We start from the raw sequence: 25,983 nt of genomic DNA, 5'->3' as shown, positions 1-25,983 counted from the left end.
AATTACCCAAGTTCATTTATAGCACATTTACCAATCTAAAATGCAAATTCCTTAGAAAAGTGCATTCGGCATCCATAGTTGAGAAGTGCATGTGGAGGAATGGGAATGAGTTTGTTCAGCTGCCCTGAAATGCCCCCACTGTGACACAGACACGACTGCCCTGCTGTTTCTGACTGGAGGGAACCTGCTTAGCCACCAGCGACTCCTGTGTGATCACATCTTCGTCTGCTGTCCTCTGAAACTCCTCACCAATCCTACGTGTTTGGAACTTCAGAGCTACAAAGAAATACCTATGGGATACTTTAAAAAGACACAACACGGACCTTAGAGGACTTCAGTTCTTGCCCCTTCTGTACTTAACTACTCCTTTCCTTACCAGATCTTATTTTGTACCACAAATATTTTTATGCTGTTCTAAAAGCACATAACTGATTCTATATAACAAGGTCAGCATCAGTTTACTTCCAGTATGGTTTGTAAAATCAGATACTCAGTTTTACCACTTTGACATGCCTGCAGGAAGCAGAACTGCCAGTTAAGAGCAACTCCATTTGACATGAACAGGAACAGTAAACACACACATCTGCTGACCAGGTTTTACTGTTACAAAACCTTTTAACAATGAAGAAAGCGGGTGCCATAAAAGTAGGTACATTCAAAATTGCTGCCATCCCAAGCAACCATTCTCTGCTCCTGTTAAATAGCAAAACAGCTTTAACTATGGAATACTTATTACCGACAGCAATTTTTATTTGCAGGTAAGATGCATTCTAACCTATATAAGTAAAAGAAAAAAATCCAAGTTTTGTTCCGGTAAAGTTTTAATCCATTTTTATTACATGAAGGAGGGACTTTGTATCAGGAAATACACAAAATACAAGCATCTATTAAAAAAACTAATATAGAAATGCAGGATTATAAGTTATTCATTTAAAAGGAGTAAAAATGACCAGCAAGAAAAAAATTCTTATTTTCAAGTCTGATGTTAACTACCGGTGTTGACAAAGGCACGTCCTCCTTTTGTCTTCACTCATCTGTTTCCTCACTCAACAGTCTTGAAAGATTCATTCGGGTTTTCTCCAATGCCAAAGTTTTTGCTCTTCTTTGAGGCCTTGAACTCGATACTGGGGCTGGTTCTGGAATTCCATCACAACTGAAACGTAGATTATTTAACAATTAGGTAAAAAAGACTAAGAAAACTGAAGGAGCTTTTATAGGAACAAACTTGAAACATGGTCTTATAAAGCAAAAACACTTCTTAACAATTATAAACTTTTTGGTTATTTGAGAATATACTGGTGTTTTCCAAGTGATAGATATAGCAGTATCCGTAAAGATAACCAACTGATAAGCAGTTGCAAAATAAGCAAAATTCCCCCAAAATTAGATGGAAATCAAAGCATACACACTAAACAGGCAAATGCCAGAGACTGACCCTGGTCACAATAAAGTCTACAATAAATGGATTACTTGCTTAAGAAAGAGTTGAGCACAGCTGAATACTACAACTATAATGTTGTTTTAATGCTTATATCCTGCAAGATCATAAGGGATGAAATCCATTGTCTATATTCACTTCTTAGTCACTTCTAGATGCTTGTAAACTACGTGTTGGACAACAAGCAACAAAATTGTGAAGGGGGAAAAAAGAATTTAAGTTTAAAAAATTGATACTTCCTCAGAACAGATTAAAAAAGGCAGAAAAAACTAATTGAAAGAAGAGCAATAATATTAACCGAAAATCTGACTTTTTCCAGCTAGAATATACTCAACACATAAAAGGTATGTTTATATATTACAGGCTCCTTGGCAGAACCTGTCGCTGTTTCAAAAGCACCAAAATTTCAAAGAATTTTTTTTTCCTTAAATATTTATCAGTGTTTTAGGAACAAAGGATATCAAAGCATACAGGTTTGGGAAAGGAAAACATTTGAATTAAATTTCCTTAAATGGTGGGGAGACAAGGATTTACCTTTCAAGACCATGTTTTACACTTGCGCCAGTTTTTCTTCTGCTCACAGACCTCACTTCTGCTGCTTTCCGTTGTCCTAAGTATAAACAAAAATCTTTTTTCGTATCTTGATACCACTTATTTTCTTAAACTAGTTTTGTATCTTTCTTCAATGTTTGATATTGCATTGAAACATAGAAATATGCAGTCAGCATTGATAGAATGTGGTCATAAAGAGCCAACAACAAAAACCCCACAGTTTTCGACTTCTCCCAGAAACATGTGTGTGTTACTCTCAGTAACTGTGGCTGGGTTATCTGCAATCCTCAGTCCTGTCTTCCTTTTTAAAATCTATGTTATTGGGAGAGGCTAACAGCACAAAAATTTCCACAGAACAAACTACTTCAATCTTTTAACAAATACAATTGTAAAAACTACATCAGAGTGTGAATGGCTTTCCCATCTATACGTTCACAAAAAGTTAGTATGAAATTATTAAAAATAACTAATATTGTAGCCACTGTACCTTTGGCAGTTTTGCTTCTTGTAGATCTTAATTTTGCAGTTTCTTTAAATTCACTAACTGGAGTATTAAAAGCATCTTTATTATTTTCTGTTAAACAGAATAACACATGCAGAAGTCGTAAATTAAAAGCTGATTATCTTAAATACCAGGATTTTAAATTTTGGCTGTTACATTAAAAAGCCACACAATTGAACCTGACTTTTTCTTTAAACCAGAAACTAGCTAATAAGGCTAACAGGAAGTTTAAAATGTCACTCCACTGGAGCTGTAACTCCACCCCAGCAAAGGTCAATCATACAGAAACTATTCCTGACAACTGTTTAGCCCCTTCCACTCTGTTGGAAGCGGAGCAAGCAGGACAGAAGATCAGTTTGTCTGAACAGGGAACTCCTTCTGGAGCTCAAGAGGAAAAAGGAACTGCAAGACCTCTGTCAAGGTCAGGCTTTGCAGGAAGACAGAGCTGTGGTTCATACATGTGGGGAGAAGGAACAAAAGGCCAAAGTTCAATTACAGTTGAACCTGGTCAGTGTTTTTTGAGATGGAAAAGAAGGGCTTTTGAAAGTACAGTGAAAGCAAAAAAAAGATCCAAACAAAACACTGGACTAACACTTGCTGAAGATGGTCAGTCACCTGACTAACAGGACTAGAGAAAAAGCAGAGCCATTCAGTGCTTTATTTGCTTGATTCTTTAACATTACTGATGGACCTCAGGCTGCCCAGTCCCCTGAATCAGATGACCACGAGCATGGGAACAGTGACTTTCCATTTGAGGACAGTGATATTGTAAGGGACTAACAGCTGAATGTCTGTGAGCTGAGCATGAGCCAGCAGTGGCACCCTGGCTTGTACCAGAGACTTCATGGCCAGCAGGAGCAGGGCCGTGACCATTGCCCTGTGCTCAGCATTGATGAGGTGACACCTCAGATCCCATGGTCACTTTTGGGCCCCTCACTGCAGGAGAGACATTGAGGGGCTGGGGTGCATCTGGAGAAGGGCAATGAAGCTGGGGAAGGTTGCAGAGCACAAGTGATATGGGGAGTAGCTGAAGAAGCTAGGGTTGTCTCCCAAGTCCTACTACTTCTTATTTCCATAACATCTAATCAATCCATTGAACTGTAAACTTGCTACTGTACTACAGCCCTCCTGAATTACCTTCTTCATTGTGAATGGTATTTTCAGACAATGTGATGTCACTTTCCTGTGGCCTTTCAGACACAACTGTTTCCTCAGTTCTTCCAGAGCGGTTTTTACCCACATTAGGATCCTTGCTCAATTTCATTTGGATCCTCTCAATAGCTCTTTGACATGGTTTATCTTCCACTTTCTGGAGAACAGACATTTAATGTTAAATGTCACTGAGATTTACAACTATTTCTTTATCTATTATATTGGCCTACTAATGGGATTTGTTGAAATTACTGCACAAAGAATACAGTGTGTGAGATGAAAGTGACCAGCCAAGCTGAAAGGAGAATCACTTTCAATACTAGGCACTAAAATCCCAAATTTTTTTTCCTAGTTTTTTTAAAGAAAACCTCAAAAAAATTAAAGCAACTGGATTCAGAGTACAGCCACCTCTGGATGATATGCCCATAGTGGATTCAGCATTCTCATCAACATTTCTATATGAAATTCTATATGAACATTTCTATATGAACACATCGTGTTCATGTGCCACACTTCCAAATTTCAATTTTTCTCCACATTAATAAAAGCACCAGAGTAAAACTCTTGTAATCCCTTCCCACTTCATCTTAAATCAAGCATCCTTTTCATGTTGCCTAATGATCTCCCCATTATACCGTAAGTTTAGGTGTAAAATTTCAGCTGTTAATAATTAACTAAAGATAAGCTGCAAAATTGCAAGACTTAATGCTGAATTTTATTTTAACTTAAAAAAAAAAAAAAAAACTACATCACAGTTACCAAAAGAACTTACTGTACTGCAGTGTATCAAGTTGGGCACACTGTCTCAAGCTGGTTAGCCTGTCTATGGTTTATGCAGTGATAACAGCTCAGAATATTGTAAATTATTCAAAAATTCATTTTCAAAACTGATTAGAAGAGAAATTCCAGTCATATTGTCATAGTAAACAAAAGGCCCTTCATTTTTAAGCATGTCAGAATATTAGACTAGTAATGATTTAAAAAGTAAGAACCATGCTATTTATGTACTACCTCTTGAATCTCACTGAGCAACACCAGAAGATTCTCTGTAGAAGAACTACTGAGTTCCAGTGAATTTAAAGCTTTTGCATAAACACGGACATCTGGTGCAGTTGGGTCCGCCAGGATTTCATTGCAAATTTTCATGGCTAAAGTATCATGCACTGTTAACTCCTGCAAAGGAAAGAAATTAGCTATCAGTAATATTGCTGGAAACTGTTTACAAGAGACAGCAGTGAGAACAATCTGATTTAAACAGCTGGCTAATTTTACACAGCAAACATTTTCCTAAAATGCACTATTTTCAGTACATTCACCAACTGATTTTTATAAATATCTTCCACAATATAAACATTAAGTGATGTGAAAGTTTCTACTAGCATTTTTTAATTGTAAGAGGGAGGGGAAATTCGGGAGGGGAGGAAAAGGGGGAGGAAAGTGGCAAGCTAAAAGACTTCACTGCCTGAACAGGCGCTCATTTAATCCAAGTGCTGACACTGGGAATCCCAGAGAGGCCCAGACAGGCAGCAGGAAGCAAAGGGGGAGTAGTTCTTAATCTGAGAAAAGCACTATTATCCTACAGTTTAACACACATTGTACCTGATAGTCCTGAGACTTCTTGGACTGACTTTTCAGTCCACTTGGTCTGGTGAGGTCCACTAACAGTTCAGAAACATTACTGATATCTATTTCAGCCAAGGGTGATGTTGCAGGAGCATTTAACAGTGTTTGCAGAGTTGGAAGATAAGCTTCTTCAAAGCACTCCTGGTTGGACCTGTTTCAGTAAAGTCAAATATTAGCAGCATAATATGACAAAATTAAGTTTTCCCTTCCACGATTAAAGTTCACTGACCTGGTACATCAATCAAAGCAAAGTGGAAGCGGCCAACTTGGCTGCAACAGCCAGCAAGATCAAAATATCAAAACTCTTTCCTAATACCATTTGAAATTTTGGCACATGGTATTTCAAGCAAGTTGTAAGTAACACTTCCTTCCTCTGAAGAATTTGAATATTCATCCTTACTACTGAAAAGCCAACTGATATATACAGACATGTTCTATTTTGAAGGACAAAAGGAAACATTTCCATAAATATATTTCTCTAACTCATTTTCATAGATTAATCTTGTTTTCTGCTCATTTCTCCTTTCTGTTAGCATTTTTCTTTGGGGGTACTTCTCATTGCATAAGAAAGCAAGGAAAGCTGGCAAAAAAAGTATGCAGTGGTTAACAGGATTTTTGGAAGAAATACTTGTGATTTTTTTTCTCGGAAGAGTTCATAACACCTGCCAAGCAAGCCTAAAAATCATGTTTCACTTGGTTCTGCAGCAAGTTGTCTAAAAGTGTGCTTCCACAAGACTTGTCAAAACAATTTAACAAGTAAGATGTCAAAAAGTACAAGGTACAGTTGAAGTGAAGCCTTTACTCTTGCTGACATTTCTATTAACTTCCTATTTGAATCCAAATACCTACAGGAAAAAACTAAGAAAGCAAGTAATTTTTAAAAATGCAGATTATTTGCTGCTGAATTATGGAGCCAAACCAGCTGACGAAAAAGACTTTTGAGCACTACAATTGGCTATAAAAGAACCAAAGCAAGAACTCGCTTTCAGCAGCTTTAAGGCTTTATATTGGCTCAACCATTACTGAAGTATCATTCAAATTATTCTCTGTTAAAAAAAAAAACCACCTCTAATAACACACAGGCACAAGGCAGAAGCTTCTCTTATGCTGCCTGAGAGTTTAATAGCCTAGAGAAGACATTCCATGAATAAGACCTGTTCACTGATTACAGGACCTCGTCCCTATTCTAGCATCTCACACCACCCTTCTGACATGACAGACAATTTAAAAAGTCAGGATCAACTTTTTTTCCTCAGAGTTCAAATATTTCATTTCAAAAAGTAAGCCTCTTGGTTATGTCTGTGACCAGATGGAAAGATTAACCAGAGCAGCACCCAGAAAACAAATGGAATTTTAAAATTCAGTGAGAGATCAGTATCAAATCTAGGCATGAGCCAAATCTCATTTATTACCCAAATTCTCCTTTACTGAATGGCAACTTTGCAGCCAAGTTCTGAATTACACACAGTGTTTGATAATCCACTTCTAATAATACAGTATCCATCACTGAAGAAAGTAAATTACAAAATACCATTTCTGATCCAGGATGCAGATATTGTTTTCAGACAGAAAATAAATGAGATTTCCTAACTAAACAGAGATTCTCAATCAATGAGCCAGACAACATAGGATTTTTTTCTCCACAAATTTTTCTGATTTTTGCTTAACACATACACCATGTTATCTTTTTCAAGAAAAAGAACATCTATGAGATGCCACAAGAAATTGTCTGATTTGCAAATGACTTGGAAATACATGGGACTACTCAGGTAGGCAATCACTCGAACTCATAAGAAAGAGAATGAAATTCACAGCATCAGATGATGACATTCACAAGTAAAAGATTATCAATATTAAAAGCTTAAATTCATTACTCATTATCAGAGATACTGGAAACATATGAAATCAATTTTTATGTTACTTCCCTAAGAATTTAAGTAGGAAAAACTCCATTCTGAAAGAAACTGGGTAATTTTCTTTGGCTTTTTTCTGACAACAGCAAAAAACCATTGCTTAGGGGTTTTTTGCCTCTTCAAGACAATTCCCCCTTTCTACTACTCCTCTTAATGTGGCAACGTATAGGCCACAAAAATTTAATTCAATCTGGTTTGAAAAACAGAAAAGGTAACATAATACACTTATATTAAAACTTAACTATAAAAAAAGCATATAAATACTTAGCTTGCTCTAACTCGATAAAACCACTAGCAGCTGCTGAAAAGCTTTCAGCACCAGGTAAGAGGAGATGAGAATTGCTATTTAAGCTCCTACTCCCTTACAGAAGTTCTCTACCTCTTTTGTCCACCACCAAAATAAACAGGAGATCTGAATATGCTGTGAATTTAAATTGGAGTATTTCTTGGTTCAAGAACAAAACAAAAACAAATCCCAAACCACAACCCAGCATCCTGCTGCTTTGATAACTGCTGGGCACTGATTATCTTCTTTTGATGCATTCCTGCTAGGTACTTTTTACTGACACTTCAAAGCCTACCTGTAGTGCTCAACAGCATAAATAAGTAAAGCACATCTTTTAAAATTAATTTTATTCAATATCTTTAAGAACAGTTTCAATTGTAGGCTTTGGAAAAAAAAAAAAATGGAAAGCCACAGGGGTAACAGGGAATTAATGGAAATTCTTCAGAATGGTCACAGGTTGAGATTACATATTTTCAAAAGCAATAGGCATAGGAGGATGAATTAGATGTCTAAATCTAATTTGCATTTGTGCAATTTCCACTGGTACAAGACCAAAAAATGGTTTCTAAGGCTGCTAGATCAATGCATACTGTCACATAAGGAATCACAAAGAGCATTACCTATGTCGATAAGCAAATAAAGGGAAGAAAACTCCCAGGCAGTGTCGGAGCCGAGTGTCCTCCTCAGTGACGGGATTGTACCACAGCAGAACAAGACGAGAGAGGAGCTTGGCACTGATCAGCCTTCCAGAGAACATCAGCTTGGCAATGCCTTCTGCAGCTTTTGTCCTAAGCTCTGAATACTGAAGAAAAATCTCATCATATACACAATACACCAACCACAATGCTTTTCACTAATACTTTACTGTAATAGGATATAGGCTACCTTACCAATCACTTCTCTACATTCACATATTTCCACCTGCACAGAATGCAAAGCACCTCGAGAGAAACATCAGCCTGTACCAGTGACAAACCTGGAGTCGTTTTCTAGGACAGGTATTTTAATGTTAGACCATTAATTTCCATCCACATCACCTAATATTCCCAGGCAACCTGATGGGATGATGAGCCATTTACAAAAATAATTTTAGAACAAAACTAAGGCAAATGCCATAATATTCCTTACCTCACTGTCTAAGAAACCAGAAAGAAGCTTCAGAAGGCTGTGAACTGTGGCAGTCTCCTCTTCCTCCTCCATTGTTTCACTTTTGTCATCATCGTTTTCATTTCTAATGTCTGCACTTTCACTTTGAGAGTCATTGCCTCTTCTGGTTTTAAAAGGCTCAATTCCAAACAGTGTTAGTTGATCAAAGATTGCATTTAAAGCACTGAGCTTTATCTTTATGTTATCTATTTGTAGAACCTAGGTGTAATAAGGAAAATAAATATGTCATCTTCTTGGTAGATCACCAATCTTGAAATTAAGCATAGTAAGATTTTTCCTTTAATAAGATTGATTATTTTGGGATACGTTTAATAATACTTGAACCAATTTTCAAACTTTAGGAAGGTGTGATACAAATTTAAACCTGAATTTATAATACCATCTGGGAAATAATTTATCAGGTCATCTACGCAATTTGCACTACATAAAATCAAATTAATTTCACTCATGGAGTGAGCATCCTTGTGTGAAATTAATTTTATTGTTCAACCCGTAAACAGACACTGGACAAACAAAGTCTCTTTGCCTGTAATAGCTCCAGAGTGTTAGGTATTACAGAAATATAACTAAATAAAAGTACAACTTAATTAAAATCAACAGGATGTAAAAAGACAACAGGGACCAAGGGAGTAATAACCGTCAAAGTTACATAGGTCACTATATGTATTATAGTTCAAATTACATGCAAGTAAAACCATGCATCATGGCTTAGCCCAGAGATTCTACATCTGTTCAGCCCGACACCCTGCTTCTGACAGCAGCCTACATACAGATTGTGGGGTTTAGTACCTGCAGAAACATTACTTAACTCAAAAATTCGAGTTACTGAAGTAACTGAAATCCTCTCCAAACTTTTTTTTTTTAATGTGACATACTCAAAGGCAAAATAAAAACAACAGTAAATGTTACTTTTTTAGGAACCCAAAGTTCTCCTACTATGACTGGCAACTCTGCTATCTCGTCTGAGCCAAGCACATCAGCTCAACTCCTGCTGTCATTTCTCCAGTGTCTGCCTGAAGACACTCTTATAAAGCACAATGGCCACCCACACTACCCTCAAAGCCAGGGTCAAAAGCCAAGGTTAACAAGTGTCATATCTGGTATAATTAGCTTGGTATCAGAACATTCACCACAAGGATGGGAATTATGGAGCATCCAGCGTGCTCCATATCCATAGATGTTTGGCCATGTTATTGATTGTTAGTTTGAATATTGCTTTATCCTCTAGCCAACAACTTTTCCTTAATCCTTAATACAAACATATTAATTATTCCAACTTTAAATCAGACACCCAATATCACAGGCAAGTATGCAACAGAAATGTGAAAACCATCAGACACATTTTTAATTTGGTTTCCCAAGGAAGGCTTAGAGAATCCACCAGCTTCTCTTTTCTGTATTAAGTAACAAATACATGACAGATTTGGAAGAGAAAGTGAGACCTTAAAGATTAGGAATTCCTAGAAAATTTTAAGACAACAGGTGACCTTACAAAGGAAAAACATGCTACTACCAAGATAAACTGAATCTTATTAGATATGAGAAAAACCTACTTGAAACCACACCCTCCAGATCTTCAGAAAATCAGGAATTACTGGTTCTCAAAGAACATTACTATGTATGATAGCTTGTTATAGATACAAGACTAGATTTATTTACTAAGTCATAAAGAACATAATTTCATTTCTCATCAGATATTTTACCTGTAACAGCAATGGAAGCTGTTGTTGGGCAAATTCTTTGTTCTGAAGGGTACAGCAACCCAAACATAGAACTGCCATATTTCTCACAGCTGGGTGGACATTAGTTATACCTGGAAGTATCTGAAAACAGTGATATTAAACTTTATAGACAAAATACATAAATTGAAAATAGAACTCACTACTTGAAGATGCTTACCCTGAAATGAAAAATAATTTATTGTGATACAGGATTGGAAAATGGCAACTACCAAATACTCTGTTTATCTAGGTATGAACAGAAGCAGATTGAATATGTTGTTTGAAATTAGCAACATAATAATGGCAAAAGCCACATGAATGTTTTGTTTTGTGTTTGTTTTTAATAAATATTTGTTTTCAAACAAAACAGAGCTGATCACTCTGGGAAATGAAAAAACCAACACACAACAACAAGCCTACACATTTCTTCATGAAAGAAGTTAACATTCTTGCAGAGAAACAATACCCAGTTCCAAGTTGCAAAATACAGATGCCACTTTGATGTACTTGAGATAGTTTTGAGAAGGCAATTATAAAAATCCACACAAAAGAAAAAACAGACTAGATACAATATGAACAATGCAATGGCATCATTAATATTTTTGCATTTACTAAGGAGTTCAACTTATTTTGTATCCCTACATACCAGAGATTGAATGATTTCATGAATGGTTGGACTGATTCCTTTAGAAAGTGACATGATCTTCAGAACCTCATGGCACATGATCAGACACTTCAACAAGGTTTCAGGATCATTCTTCAAGTTGGTCAGGGAAAAGAGAAAAACATTATCAATATAAAAAGTGGCTATGATAAGAAGAATGGGGCCATTAATAATAATTAGTCCCTACTCAAATAAACATTCCTTGTCCACCACAAATTTGTTGTGCAAGTCTATAAGCTATGGTCAAAATAAATTCCTTTTTATGTTTTCAGTTGGTTCAGAGTAAGAAGAGTAAGAACAAGGCCCTTTTAGAATTCTTTAGTTATTTAAAGACAAAAGAAGAGTTCAACTGCAATTCGTTTTTTCTAGAGCATACCATCAGCTTCTATACAATTTGGTTTTTTGCTAGAGCATACTATCAGCTTCTATACTTGCACAAGAATACTAGTACTATACGTTTGGTTTCAATTTTAAAAATATATTTGAGACAAATCAGAGCTATGCTTTTTTTAAACAAAGAATAAATTGTAAAACATAACCAGCACTTAAGAATACAAGAAGGGAAGAGACCTTTTCCACACGTATTTCTTTAATTTCAGCTTGCTCTGCTGCTTTTATCAGATCATTTTTTGTGTGTTCCAATTCAGTTATTTTCTCTTTTAATACTGATGCTTTATTAAAATCCTGAAGAGTAATGCATTCTTCCAAAGCTTGTTTAGCTTCAAAAAGTTTCACTTTTATTTCAGCCACCTGAAATACAAAGTAAAAAGAAAATTAACATAACTTCCGTGGTATTAGCCACTAACCAATATTAACCTACCATATAAAACTCTGGATGGTTAAGCTTAAATTTTTTTTTTTTCTTATTAACTAAAATCTGCTCACCTTAAGCTCCCGTTTCCTTATTTCAGCAGCATCAAGAGGCTGGTCAACTGCAACAGTTGGCTCACGAACTTCAGATATAATTTCTGCAATCTATTGTTACAAACAGTACATTAGTGCCATCAACTGCAGTACAGATATATACTAAGCATTTAACTTTTCCAAATTTAAAATATTATCCTTCTGAAAAAGTATTTCATAGCTGTGCAGCTTCTCTTAGCAGCTCGTTCCCTGTAAATAACCCTCAATTTGACAACACATAGTATGACCATGAGCACATTTCAGTCCCATTTCTCCCATTCAGCTGGGTAAGCAAGGAACAAGACCTTTAGCACCTATCTGAGCTAACAGGAGGGAAGAGAAATATAGAACCTGGAAATCGACATCATCCTCACTTTGAATGTTTTCACCAAAACACTTTACAATAAACAAGATAAAGTATTCTGAACAGGTTACTGAAGTGTAACACTTTCCTAGTTTGAGGACTGCATTTACACCACCAGTCACATCTCTAAACACAAAGATCTCTAGAAAACCACAGAATCAGCTATGCTAGAAACCAAAATAATAACAAACAAAATCCCTCTCAAAAAAACCCAAAGGGGAAGGAGACAATATTTAAATACTGATATTTCTTTTACAATGCTTCATAAAGGCAAGGGGAAGACAGAGACTAAAAAACAAGCTTTTACAATTACTTACAATTTGAATCCTTCTGTCCTCATCCTTAACAATACTGAGCAATCTTTCAACAAGCAGAGGTATAAGTGCTGCTGAAGTTGAAGGTAAAATGAGAATCTTTTGTAAAATAACTAGCAGATGCTTTCTGGATTAGAGAAAAAAACAAACAAACAATGTTTGCTTATTTAAGAAAACGGAAGACATAAGAGTCACTATCCTACCAACTTGGAGATAGTGTGAAAACTTTGTAACACAGTATGAGAGAAACTTTTCTCCACAGCAACATTAACTGCCTAATGTATCTTCTTACTTACGCAATGTTTGTCTTCTACAGATTTTAATTGTTTTCTCTTGATTAGAAAACGCTGAATTTTTAAATCAGATGTCCCTACTGTCCAAAGAAAAGTCACAGCAGCAGAAAACAGTCAGTATCAATACTGCAGAATGCTTTCATGGAAATTATCTGACTGAAAACTAAAAAAAAAAATTAAAAAATTACAACTTAAACCCTCCTGCCAGTCTGGCACACATTTACACATTCCAGGGAGAGTTTGAAATTACTGCTGTGTTTATACTATCGTAACTGCAAGTTTTCACAAAATGCCTGAGATGGTAGGATTTTCCTAATTCTTAAGTTCTTCTTACTTCACACCAAAAGGCTATTCAAATTATAAGAATGATTCAGTTAAAACAGTCCAATTTAGCCTGGCATCTAAGATATTTGTAGCCTTTTAGGCCTTAGCAAACTATAGCTTAAAAACACAAGAAACAAACAGGCTACTTGCTACAAGCCATCTGTTGTGAGGCAATCAGTTTTTCTCCCTTTATTTTTTACATACTATGCTCCAAATAAGCAGTTTTGTAATTTCATAATCTCAATAATACTTCATGAAAACAACTGAATTTGTTTCCCCTAACAATGTTGAATCTGCATTAGAACTTACTTTTCCATAAAATTAAGCAGACAATATTTGGCACAATTTTGGGACCAATTCCATGAAGGAGACTGTGTTCTATTCCAGCTAACATTAGAACTGTATTTTTGTCTCTTTGATCAGGCTCTTTTCCAAGCAGAGGTTCTATGCCTGTCCTCAGGCATGAGTCTCTTAAGCTTAGTAACACAAATTTGATATTTAAGTTTACCTTCCTCCCTCTTCCATGGTATCCATGCAGCCCATGATTAGAATCAGTTGCTGGCCTATAAATTCTTTTGTCATCAGTTTTTCAAAACAATTGAAGTCTTCTTTTTGTTCTTCACTAAGAATTGGCATATTTTGAAGATAACTGAATCCAAACAGAACAGATATAATTAGATTCATACTCACTGTTGGACAGTAATAAATAAGTAAATAAATAAATACACTCCTAACAAATCCAAATATCCACTCCTGCCCCACCCCCAATAAAAAATCCCACCACTTTTTTGTCCTGTATAAACAAGGGGTTATGTTAGGTACAAACCTTAAAAATAATGATTGTGTTCTTTTCATAGATTATTTTTCAGGAAGTTATTTATACCAAATAATGTACAGTTTCAAAATAATGCACTTGATTTAAAAAGGTCTCTTTTGTGAATATAATACAATAAGAAACGTAAAATGTGAAATAATGCTACATGTGATTTCAGTTCTGTAAAAATGCATAAAGGTAACATCTTAGGAATAAATGCATAAATGTACCATTTTTCTTACTATTTTCTGCATGTTTACGTACAACGTATTTTTTACAAGTTCAGAATTGTTATATTGCCTACAAGTCAACATACAAGAAAATCATGCAAGTGTAATGGTGACTTCTTAATCTGATTCAATCTGTCATCACAGAATAATAACCTGTTATCAGATACATTCAGCCATACAGCATGGAAAGTGTAATCAGTTCCTTCCATATCTTAATTTTTCTAGACTCAATTGGGTTTTTATCAAATTTTTTTCTATCAGTCAAAGTTATGATTGTTCAGAAAATCTGGAGTGAAACATCACATACAAAATTCAATACCACAATGTAATTCAAATATTGATATAAGCTGTGAAAAAGATGCTTTTTTTCTACCCCAGCTTCGTAGATACTTTTCAGTAACAGCTTGTTATTTTTGCCAAATTTTTACAACTTCTTCTAATCTAGGACAAAATAAAATGTTGCATGTAACTACTATTTAAGAACATCTGAAAATGCAGCTCACAATCCTGCTTTTTTCTGAAGTACCAGTGATTTGTATGTTCTTGCTCCTCCTAACCAACACTCTCACAGTGCATTGCACAATTGCACACCAGAGGACTGAGAACTGCAATTCTTACCAGAAGCAACAGCTCAACAATGAAGAGTTTAACAGCTGATATCACAAAGAATTACTAGCAAACCTGATTAATTTTAGCCTCACCCTCAAGAGCAACATAACTGAAAGCACTCTGAGTAAGATTGGATGCAAAGAGAACAAATGTTCTTTTGAAAAACAGATTTTTTGGAAAAGAAATGTTTCATGAATTGTTAAATGAATAATGAATGAATAAATGTATACCCACCAGACCAGATATACATTTTAAAACTAAGGATGCACAGATGCTCCATTTATTACATGTTTATGAAACATGTTAAAACATTCCACACTGAAAAGTAGCAATGACTTCTGCAATTACTACCAGTACACTACACTCAGCAAAGTGAGAAAAGGATATGCATATTTTTAATTGGAAACATCCACCAATACAATGCATTTTTCAGCAGATCTGATTTATTATCATTCCAGGAAGATTCACTCTGTTTTACAGGTATAACACCTCTGTTAAGATTTCCCAGAATTATCCATGCTAAGAAGCAAATTCTGTTCAAAATTTATGTTAAGACTAAAGAATCCCATGAAGACAAAAAAAAAAAAAAAAACAACAAAAAACAAACAAACAAACAAACAAAAACCAAACAAAAAAAACCAAACCACCACCACCCCAATAACCAAAACACACAAACAAACACCTCACCAATAAATAAATAAATAAATAAATAAGTTAACATTCTTTGCTTGGGTGAAAACATTGCCTTAACATTCATTTCCACCCTTCCTGTGCCCTCCAGTTAAATAACTCTGCTGTAACTGTAACTGGCTCATTTTGCAGCTCTGTGACTGCCTTCAAACAGAAATTTTTAGGAAGCAGGCAAAAGAGAAGGGAAGTTTCAATTCAAAAGTGCTTCTCTTACAGACAGCAGCAAAATTTTACTTTATTTTCACAGAGGACAACGATGGAAGAAGTGTTGGTTCCTGCAAGCTGTAAAAAATCTCTCAAAAATCTTTTCAAAAAAAGTCAATAAAAGCTAAAATCACTGTTCAAGCACAATTTTGGGTTTGGAGGATACCTGAACGCTTAAATGAAAGAAATATTTTTAATTTAAGAAAAAAATTCTACTTTAGTGGTATGAGATTTTTAAATGCAATGTACCTCAATAAATAATCTGCATATACAGCTGGTTCTGGCAACACCTGTTCTAGCACAACTTCACCTTCTTCACCTTTTGATTTCAGATATTCACAAAGACATCTCCAATATAACACATTCTCAGGTGTTAAATCCTCCACTGGAATCAGCTTTCTAAACAAAAATAAACAATGCAATATGAAGAGACAAATAAAAGAGTCTAAAATAATAAATACACGGAAGTATTAGAAAATAAGAAATAAATATTAGTTGCTAAAATGCAAATAAAACCCTGTCAAAGGTATTCCCCACAGAAGTAGTTACAGATTGAGCAAAATAACTTCCTTTCTCAAGGACACAGAGCTCCACAAGCCATTCTCAGTATTTTAACTCAAGGCCGTTCACATCAATTTGCAGAAACATCCTGCCCAACCCTTCAGAGCTTCTAGAGCAACCACCCAGGTACTTTATGAAACATTGCTATCACTGCACCAGTCTGGAAAACTGAACACTATTAATCCACAGAAATGCAAAACTGCATGAAACATTTTTCAGCTTCTATGAATTGTTCCTTCCATTCTTAATACAAGATCTTGCCACAGCAGTGGAGTAGCAATCACAGTATGTCAAATACAAAATCTACTACAACTTCTTCTCAGCAGCTCTGTAGGCTCATCATCCATCTGCCATGATAGATGATCATCCATCATGAGACCTCTTCCCCCAGTCCTTTTTAGATTCATAGTCTTTTTCATGCCAACCATGGCAATTAATCTTTGTTTTCAGAAGCAGAGCATTTAGTTGTTCATTGATTCTACCTCAAAACAGAAAAGACAGTATCACTGTAGTGATACCTTTTACTCCCTTGAATCCCATTTTACTTGTAAATTATCAACAATTTTGGTTTTGCTTTATATTGCTCACATACAAACCAAACAAAAACCCAGCCAAAACCACCTGAGAAAACATATAGATGAAAACTGACCATGTGACAGCTTCTCATTAAACTGACAAATCTTTACTGAAATGGAAAATTAACAAACAGGAATCCCAGACTTCAAAAATCTAGCCATTTATCAGTCTGATACTCCATTCATTCAAGCGGTACTCAGAAACTTCACACAAAAAACAACCCTAAGTGTTTTCCATAAATTGAATTAATGTAAGCTTCATTATAAACTGATAATTTGACTTATGTTTCAAAATGTCATTAGTCTAACAGATCTGCAACTTAGAAAATCCACAGACAGCCCAGTGTTTCAGAATGGAAGCTTCATTTTGCTCAGGATCAAAGTCAGACCAATCAGAATGGAATGATCTTGAACTGTGGTAGGAGTCTAATCTCAGATGATAAAATTAAATGACAAATTGGCACTGATTTAAAAGTAATAGCAAAATCTTCCTCTGTGTTATGGGAGGAAATGCACAATATCAGATCAAGTGCCTTGCATTCTGGTTAGCAGCATGACAGATGTTTTGAAATCAGCAGATGCTACATGCATTTCACTCCAAAGCTACAGATGTGGGCCTGGCTGGCTTGAAAAAGCATCAATATAGTGAAACAACTTTCGTACAGCCTCTGGAAATGTGCCAGTATCTTAAGAGGTTAAAAGGAATTTACTTCTATATTCTCATACAAAATACTCATCCTTTGGAAATGAAGAATGCTCTGCATACCTGCTATCAAGGTTTTTACAGTTCTGAACAATGTCATGAAGTGGAGATAATGAAAATATAGCATTTAGTACTGGGATGGCCACTTCTGGGCAGTTCTCTACATCCAGTCTATGAAGCAATTCTAAAACATCCCCTTCAGTGAATTGTAACCAGGCTTGAAGTAGCTTCTTCTTCATTACCTCCTTAACAGCATCTAATAATACAGGAATTCAAACAGTTTAAAACGAAGTTTGAAAAACACCAAATTTTAAACATACTTCCATAAATCATTTTTCCTTAGAAGTCTTTTTGCAAAGAAAGTTACACAGTTAAAATTAAGATTGCTTTAAATAAAGAAAAACCCAGTTGAGCAAGAACTACCCTAGGGCACACCCTTTCTTTGAGGCAATGTAGTTTTTCCCCTTGCAGGAAATTAAAAAAAAAATTTGTCAAAAAAAAAAATTACATCTAAAGACAGCAGCCTAACCCAAAAAACCTACAAACCACAAACTCCTGTAGAACAAAGAAATATTCAAAATCAGAATCACAGAACAGGTAAGACTGGGTGGAACCACAGTAGGCCATCTGGTCCAGCTTCCTCACACAAGCAGGGCCATCCCACAGCACATGGCACAGGATAGCATCCAGACACTTCTTGAATATCTCCAGTGAGGGAGACTCCACAACCTCTCTGGGAAAGTGTTCCAGTGTTTGGTCAGCTGCACTGTACAGAAATTCTTCCTCATATTCAGGCAGAACATTCTGTGCATCAGTCTCTGCCCACTGCCTCTTTTCCTATTGCCTGGCAGCACTGAGCAGAGCCTGGCTCCATCCTCCTGGCACCTTCCCTTCAGACACTGACAGGCATTGATGAGCTCCCCTCCCAGTTTTCTCTTCTCCAGGCTGAATAGGCCCAGCTCCCTCAGCCTGTCTTTGTAACAGATGCTCCAGTCCCAAATATTCTGGGTAAGCATTGTTATGTACTTGCTCTGTTCCAGGAATCAGCCACTTTCAGAGGCAGGACACTACATGTGAACTGACATACAGAATTCTCATGCTTTTTCAATTATGTGAATGATTATGAAGTTCACATATGATACTTTAACTCCCTACTCACCACTGCCCCAAGAAACAATTCCTGGATCAACAGAATACCATTTAATCAATGAAAAAAAGTATTTATGGGAACATCCAGAATGTATACATCCTTAATGCATTCACCCAGACTAAAGCAGGGAAGTTGAAAGGCTAGGAGTCTGCTGGAGGTAAAAACATAATTACTAGGGAGCAAAACAATTATGTTCTTAGACTTTTCCAGAAAATAACATCCAGTATAAGGGAAACAAAGTCTACACACACAGACAATGTTCGTCTTTCCTCTTATATGTAACTCATGATACTAAAAACATAGTTAAGAGTTCAAAAAGAACTGTAAAAAGGCCTTGAAAAAAACTAAATTACAGTCCTAAGAATAAAAACATCTCCAAGAAGGTGAAAAGCATAAACCAGTAGAATATAGTAGAATGAGAGCTGAGCTCACCCTGAAAAGCAGAACTAAGAAGAATGTGGATTATGTATTCTAGACTTTATCTAAGCCCTTGTTCTGAAGCCAATATGGAAAAGCATTCAAAATTTCAATGTAGATACCTTGAATAAGGAGGTTCCTTGCTTGTTAGCTCAGGAGTTACCCAGCTAAGCAAATTATATATATATATATATTCGGGGTTACAAGATTTGCAATATAGAATAGCCAATTTGGAATACAAACCTATCTTACCTGGCAAAGAACATATGATATCAGTCAAACTACATACCCTGGCAGATGTAAACTGTAACAACTGGGCTGTAAAATCATCCTAAGGAAGAGACAGACACTAATAAAGTATCTGTCCTGGATCACAAAAGAATGCACTTCTTTATGTTGAACGCATCAATGTCACTGAAAAACAGGCCACATAGAAAGGCTGTATTCTAAGGGAATACAAAAAAAATACTTGTTCCTGACAAGGGAAGGATCACATGAAAAATTAGGGAAAGTGGTTTCCTCCCCAACTTGGAAAGATTACTAAGAGAAATGCATTTACCCTAAGTATCTCACTATTATGTCTCAATAATCCTCAAGCATTACTGGGGGACAGTGGCAGCCAGCAGACAAGCAGCAATTTGTTAGATAAAACAGCAAACTAGTGTAGCAGTACAAAACAGTAATTGAGAACACAAGTTTTTCAGTGCTGGACTTCAGAAACAGAATATGACAAACTTCTGTAGGCTGCTACAGACCAATTCAGGATAGTGGGGCAAAGTGACTAAAACTTCTTATACAGAAGGAGGTCATCTTTTTAAGTGTAGTTCTATACAGCATAAAAAAGGACTTAGCTGATTGTCTCCTTTCCTGTCAAGAACACAATACGATGCCCAGCTAGCCAAAAAGAATAGTAGATCAGTAACACATGCATGCATAACACCTTAAAGAGCTCTAGTTCAAAATGAACACAGAAATTTATTCTTGTTTTCTAAGTGAATATCCACATTGATCATAATTCTCACAATTCCCAAGCAGCACATCACTCAGTAAGGGAAATTCTCAGAGTAAAATTCAGCTTATTGCAGGCTTTTCAAACAAAGTAGGGAGATTACACATCAGCACTCAGTAAAACTGGTAGCTTCTATTATGAAATTCATGCATGTTATTGCTGCTCTGGGGGGCTCTACATAGGCAGGCCAGAATTGCCTTGCTCAGATGCAGGTCATGTTTCCATCTTTGGGCAACACCACCACATACAGTTATGGGTACATTCTGAATGGCTCTTCCTATAGAGTGATGCAGTACAAAAGACTAAAAAGAATAAAGCTGCCCCGTGGTGAACTGCATAAGGGTCAAAGATTCATCAAATCAAATTCAAGCTAAACAAAAAAAAAACCATCTGAGAAGATTTCTCTCTGAAAGCACATAGGAAATATTTTCAAAGTGATATTAAAGTCCACATTTAAATTCTTAAATGCTTTTATTAGTTACAAACATATCTGTAATGAAACATTTCCAAATACACCAAATTAATTACATTTTTCTGCTTTCATGTTTAATTACATTCTTTTTTATAAATTTTAATAGCATTTGGTCCTATTTTAAAGCTAATTGGCTTTCAGATTTTTTGGAAGTGCAATTCTTTTGTGGTTTGCTCACTATAAGGGGCCTGGAAAAACAAAGCAGCAAGCAGATTTCATGTGTCTAAACACTCCCTGGTACCTATTACTCCCTCTGAGCTCCTTATTATTGCCATCACAGCTTTTGCATACATCAGCCCAACATATCAGAAAGTATTCCCTCTTAAACATTAGTATTAAGATGTTAAGAAACCTATGAGCTCTTACCAGATCTGTCATTAAGTCCTTGTTGCAGCAATTTAACTCTCTGTGCTATTGTCAGAGCTCTCATGTGAACTTTTTCTGCCAAAACCTTAAAAATAATCAAGACATTAAAATACATTTCCACATATGATAACAAACGAACCCATTACCTACCTATGGTTTTAAACTATGAGTTTTAGCTATACACAGAAATCCTAAATCAATAGAAACTGTAATACCAACAGCAATGTACCAACACATTAACAAGCAGATAGATCCTCATCATAGAAGAAAATGTGAAGTAAAATAAACAATAAAGTTAACACATGGCATAGAAGCTCATCAGCTCTGCCTGTATGCAGCACCTGGACATGAAAACTATCCTCTCTTTTTAAAGTGTCCAGGGTAATGAATATCTGCAATAAATTACAGAAGTTAGTACTTTTCTTAAAAAGCCTACTAATACAGAGATTCCATTGAAAAAAACCAATCTAACCTAAGATTTAAAAAGCAGAAGACTGTTCTGTGTGAAAAAATTGAACACTTTGTTTCAAGATCTCATCTAAGATGTCTGCACAAGAAACAGACGTGTTAAATACTCACCTCTGCATGTAAACACGGTTAATGGTTGATACTTCTCAAAACTGCAATACCAAAACCATGCAAGTTTTTACTACTGTTGTGGTCCTAACATCTACTATGTAATAACAGAGAAGTAAATTTACTTCAATAACATCACAAAATGCAGAAATAAAAAACAACAGACTGCATGCATAATCTATACCGTTACTACCTGATCTTCAACAGACAAATTCTACCACACAAGTGATTTCTATCAAGCAAGTTCTCCAGTCAAGTTCACCAGTTTTAACTAGAAAACTTGTATTAAACCACTCTCTCTCCAAATTTTGGTCAATGAAAATAAATTATTTAACTGTTCTTAATGTTACGTGAAATACAATATAAGATTTAAAGCCGTTTTCCTATGTCAGCCTTCTAAACAAATGGCAAGTGGTCCAATTTACCTCATATGCCAGTTTCCTGACAGGCTCCTTCACATCCATAGTGCGGCCCACAATTATTGCCAAAGTCCTCTCTGAGGGAGCGATACATGACAGCACAGCACGTCTCACGTCTGAGTTGGAATCATTTTCAAGCAAAGTGCTGTAAACTGAAAATAAAATAGTCATAATAAAGCTTTCATACAAGTTGGAAACATAGGAAAACAGAAAATACTTTAAAAAACATTCAGCAGCTGCTACCAAAACCCATCTCTTGCCCCTGCAGAGCTGATAATTTAGGAAACAGTTCAGGGTCACAACGCCAAGATTTTATGGTAACTACATGCTGAGATATGATGTCCAAAGAAATAATGTTCACAATCATAAGCAAGATCTTTAGTTAATAACTCCAAAGATTGCTACTCTAGATCCCACCTATAAATAACCACTTTGTCATTTACTAATGGAAAAAAACCCCATTTCCAAATATTGGCTCTTTAAGACCTCTATTCACTATCTGTACCTCCTCTACATTATCTTTGAAGTGGAGCCTCAAATCTTCCTACAAATGCAAAACTGCAATCTCCATTAAGCCTACCAAAACTCTTACAGTAAATCCCTCACACTTTTTTATTATATTCTTGAACCTCATTCAAAATTCAAAGTAACTATAAAATTAGTTTAATTAGAGTATACATGAATTTATCTTGTTCTGTGAAAAAATGACCTACTATGAATTTTATGTGCTCCTAAATAAGTAACCTATAAGCAATACTCAGAAAATATAATTTCAAAGAAGCTACCTCAAGAATAGAAAACCCCAACTAATTCTTCCCAAAAGGCAATATGTAAAGATTCATCAGGGCACAATTTACACACTAGCTGTGCTGGTACAAACCAACACTTTGTCTACCTCGAGGCAAAGGAGGTAGAAGCTTAGTCAAGAGTCATACAATACACAAAGAAACCCACAAACATTACCAAGATACCTCTGTTGCAGAGATACTGATCTCTTCTAGAAAAGTGATCACAATTTGAGACAACAATAGTTTTTCTCTATCATCTCTACTCTTCTAAGAGTTTTGTACTAATTCAATTAATAGTATCAAAGGGTCCTTAGAGGGCAAGAACTGAACAAACACGTATGATACCTCCACTAGTTTACAACACATTTTCACAAGGCCACTGCCACATTCAGTGCACAGAGCAGCCTGAGCCCAGCATGATTGTCTAGCAGTTCTGTCTTTTTCCCTTGAACAAATAACACTTGCATCTCCTCTAGCAGAGAGCTCCACAGTTTATGAATTATTACAAGAATACTCTCTAACATCCATTTACTCAATGCTAAAAAAAACCCAAAACCCCAAGCTTTAAAATGCTTTAATGTAATGTAAATTAAGCAATGTTCTTAGCCAAATGAGAAAGACCAATACCACTTACTATTAACAACAGGGCAGTTTTCATCCTTAGGATCTTGAAGTCTTGACAGGGCCAAGACAGCTTGAATTCTCACACTCGGAAATTTATCTTTAAGTCTGATCAGCATAGCTTCATTTATTTTATCAAATAAATCATCATCAATCTCAGCATTCTCTGGCATATTTCCTAAAATCTTATTAACAAGCTGACAGCTTCGAAACCGAACGGCATGGCTGCTGGCATCGTGAGACTTAGGGAATGAAAAAAAGGTATTTTTATCATCACACTTCTCTCATTGCCAGCATGAGGCTATTAATATGCACATCTAAGGGGTTAATATTCTACAGAATAAATGAAATATGCACTTCTATGTTTCAAAAGCTTTTCCAATTTAATTTTTAAGATTAAAAAGCCACAGAACCGAAAAGCAATCACAGCCCGTTGCCTGGATCAGAGACTCTAGAAAATGGGCAGTGCCTACACAAAGGAAGCAGCATGCTGACTACTGCCTGCAGTGCATCAGCCAACTTACTGCTCTGCCTCCAGAAAACATTAGAAGAAAAAAAAGACATTAGCAATTATCATTAGGTATCTTAGGCCTGACCCATAATCTTTCCACGGCAAATCAATAGCTTAGGAAAATGTAATTCCATTTGTGTGTTCAGGTTATTGGAACTGTTTATCTTTCTATGTAACACTTGGAGTAAGCAGAAAGGAATAATACATATGCCAACCACAGTTGTATAGAAGATCTTTTAATATTTTTGTCATCAAAGGAAGAGTATAAATTAATTTCCACCACACTTCCACGCTTATAAATATACCTACGGCAAAGCCTACAGTGACATATCTGACAGCCATATAGGAGAACTTTCACTTTTTCTCAAAGGCCCAAATTTTGAAATCCAGCTGTCGGATTATTGTGTGGGATGTAGTGGATCTTTCTGTGTTGGGGGAATGTGGATGGTGTCACTTGTCAAGCACTACCACTGTTTTGCTTTCACTTTTAAGTTCTAATTTGTAAGTACTGTCAAGAACCAGCAAGTTTTGCCCTCTGCAAAAAGTTTCCATTTTCTATGTTAGACATTTAAGAATAAATGTTAAACTGTACCTCGAGCAGAAATTTAAACACATAATTCAGAAGTAAATTGTCTTCTTCTCCCTCCTCACTACCATCTTCTTTCTCAATCTGATAGAATGAAGTAACAAATCTAGCCGCAAAATTGATCACTTGTTCCACTGCTGGTTCCCGTCTGTAGATTATCATAGCGTACTTGAGGAAGTGAATGAATTTTTCATTAAAGCCTTCTTTATCATCCAACTGGGAAAAAAAAAAAATTCAAACCTAAGATAACAAAAGATAACTATCCGGTTCATCTTCCAAAGCTGTACCACTGAAAAATAAAGTCGGCTTTAAATTGACAGCTTCCAATTGAATTTAAATTTTTAAAGGGCTAGAGCCAGCAGTCGGGGCACACCCGCTGTGTGCCCTCCTCAGGGAGTATTTTGCTACAACTCCACAGCAGGCACATTACGACCGCGGGGTCCCACCCGGCTGACAGATTTCAGGAGGACAATCAAACACCCTGTCCATTATATCCTGTGTCACACCGACATCTCGGGTATGTATGTGTCTAACACCTTCCCGCGGCATCACCGACGCCTCCGGGCAGCGCTCCCAGCCGTTCTCGCAGGAGACAACTGCGCAGACTAGTTCAGCGGCATGGGTTTGCGGCATTAGAGTGGGGTTTTTGGGGAGGGCTGGGGGTTCTTTTTGTTTAAGTCGCGGGCTCTCCTTAGGCACACTGGTGTTCGTTTTAGAGAAACGCTGCGGAGGCGGCCCCTGCCCCCGGGAGACCAGCGCAGCAGCCGCTGGGGCCCTAAGCTCCCCCCGCGCCTGGCTGCCCGAGAGCAGCCGTACCTGAGCATAAGTGCTCTTCAGAGCCACCACGAGCTTCGCGTGGTTCTGGTGAGGTTTCTGGGCCAGCTGAAAGGCTTCCTGGACCTGCAACAGCTTCTTCTTGGCTCCCATGGCCGAGGAGCGGCTGCGGGACCGACCCCTCACCGCCCGGCGCGCGCGCCAGCAACGGCCACAGCGCCCGCGCGCGCAGCTTCAAACTGAGCGCGGGAGCCGCTCCCGATCTCGCGAGAAACCCGGGCGGGCGCGCGCTCGTGCCCGCGCGCTGGAGGCGGGGCCGGGGCCGGGCCGGGGCGGGCGATGGCGGGTGGCCAATGGCGGCCGTTGGCCGAGAACGCGCGCGGAGCGTCGCCATTTTTACACAATCATAGAATGAATCGGGGTGGGGAAGAGTTCTGGCACGTTCCAATCCAAGCTGTGACTGAATACCGCCATGTCCACCAGACCATGGCATTCCGTGCCACTTCCAGTCATTTCTTGAACGCTTTCAGGGATGGTGACTTCCCCATCTCTCTAGACAGTCCACTTACCCTTTCTGTGAAGACTCACTCTGTCTAATCATCCTTTCTGTGAAGAAATTCTTCCTAATGTCCAACCTTACGGTGGCGCATTTTAAGACTATCTTCCCTGGTCCTACACCTGGTTGCCTGTGA

The 25,983-nt window shown here is 36.9% G+C and overlaps 1 protein-coding gene across 1 annotated transcript; it reads right to left on the bottom strand.

The window, feature by feature from the left end:
• Positions 1–566: 566 nt before the first annotated feature.
• NCAPG (non-SMC condensin I complex subunit G) lies at positions 567–25,472 on the bottom strand. The gene is made up of 21 exons (XM_066185517.1): positions 25,334–25,472; positions 24,524–24,733; positions 23,434–23,662; positions 22,018–22,163; positions 21,017–21,101; positions 17,666–17,858; positions 16,013–16,162; positions 13,725–13,865; positions 12,603–12,726; positions 11,904–11,993; positions 11,589–11,768; positions 11,001–11,111; positions 10,337–10,456; positions 8,595–8,831; positions 8,087–8,268; positions 5,244–5,418; positions 4,656–4,817; positions 3,630–3,801; positions 2,478–2,564; positions 1,973–2,048; positions 567–1,153 (listed from the first exon to the last, which is right to left on the bottom strand). Exons 1-21 carry the CDS (start codon positions 25,442–25,444, stop codon positions 1,027–1,029), a joined length of 3,108 nt encoding a protein of 1,035 aa, XP_066041614.1. The 5' UTR covers positions 25,445–25,472; the 3' UTR covers positions 567–1,026.
• Positions 25,473–25,983: the final 511 nt, after the last annotated feature.

This window comes from Chamaea fasciata, unplaced genomic scaffold (assembly GCF_029207755.1).
Source record: "Chamaea fasciata isolate MVZ Bird 193981 ecotype frontalis unplaced genomic scaffold, bChaFas1.0.hap1 SCAF_6, whole genome shotgun sequence".
Taxonomy (NCBI): Eukaryota; Metazoa; Chordata; class Aves; order Passeriformes; family Sylviidae; genus Chamaea; species Chamaea fasciata.
Note: the sequence above shows the minus strand (reverse complement) of the source record. Positions and strands in the feature narration are given on the sequence as shown.

Excerpts from the sequence above, each read along its gene's own strand:
- NCAPG (XM_066185517.1), bottom strand. The coding sequence starts at position 25,444 with ATGGGAGCCAAGAAGAAGCTGTTGCAGGTCCAGGAAGCCTTTCAGCTG. Across the intron at positions 24,734-25,333 it reads TGAAGAGCACTTATGCTCAG|TTGGATGATAAAGAAGGCTT; the intron begins GTACGGCTGCTC and ends TTTTTTTCCCAG. Across the intron at positions 4,818-5,243 it reads AGAAGTCTCAGGACTATCAG|GAGTTAACAGTGCATGATAC; the intron begins GTACAATGTGTG and ends TTTCCTTTGCAG.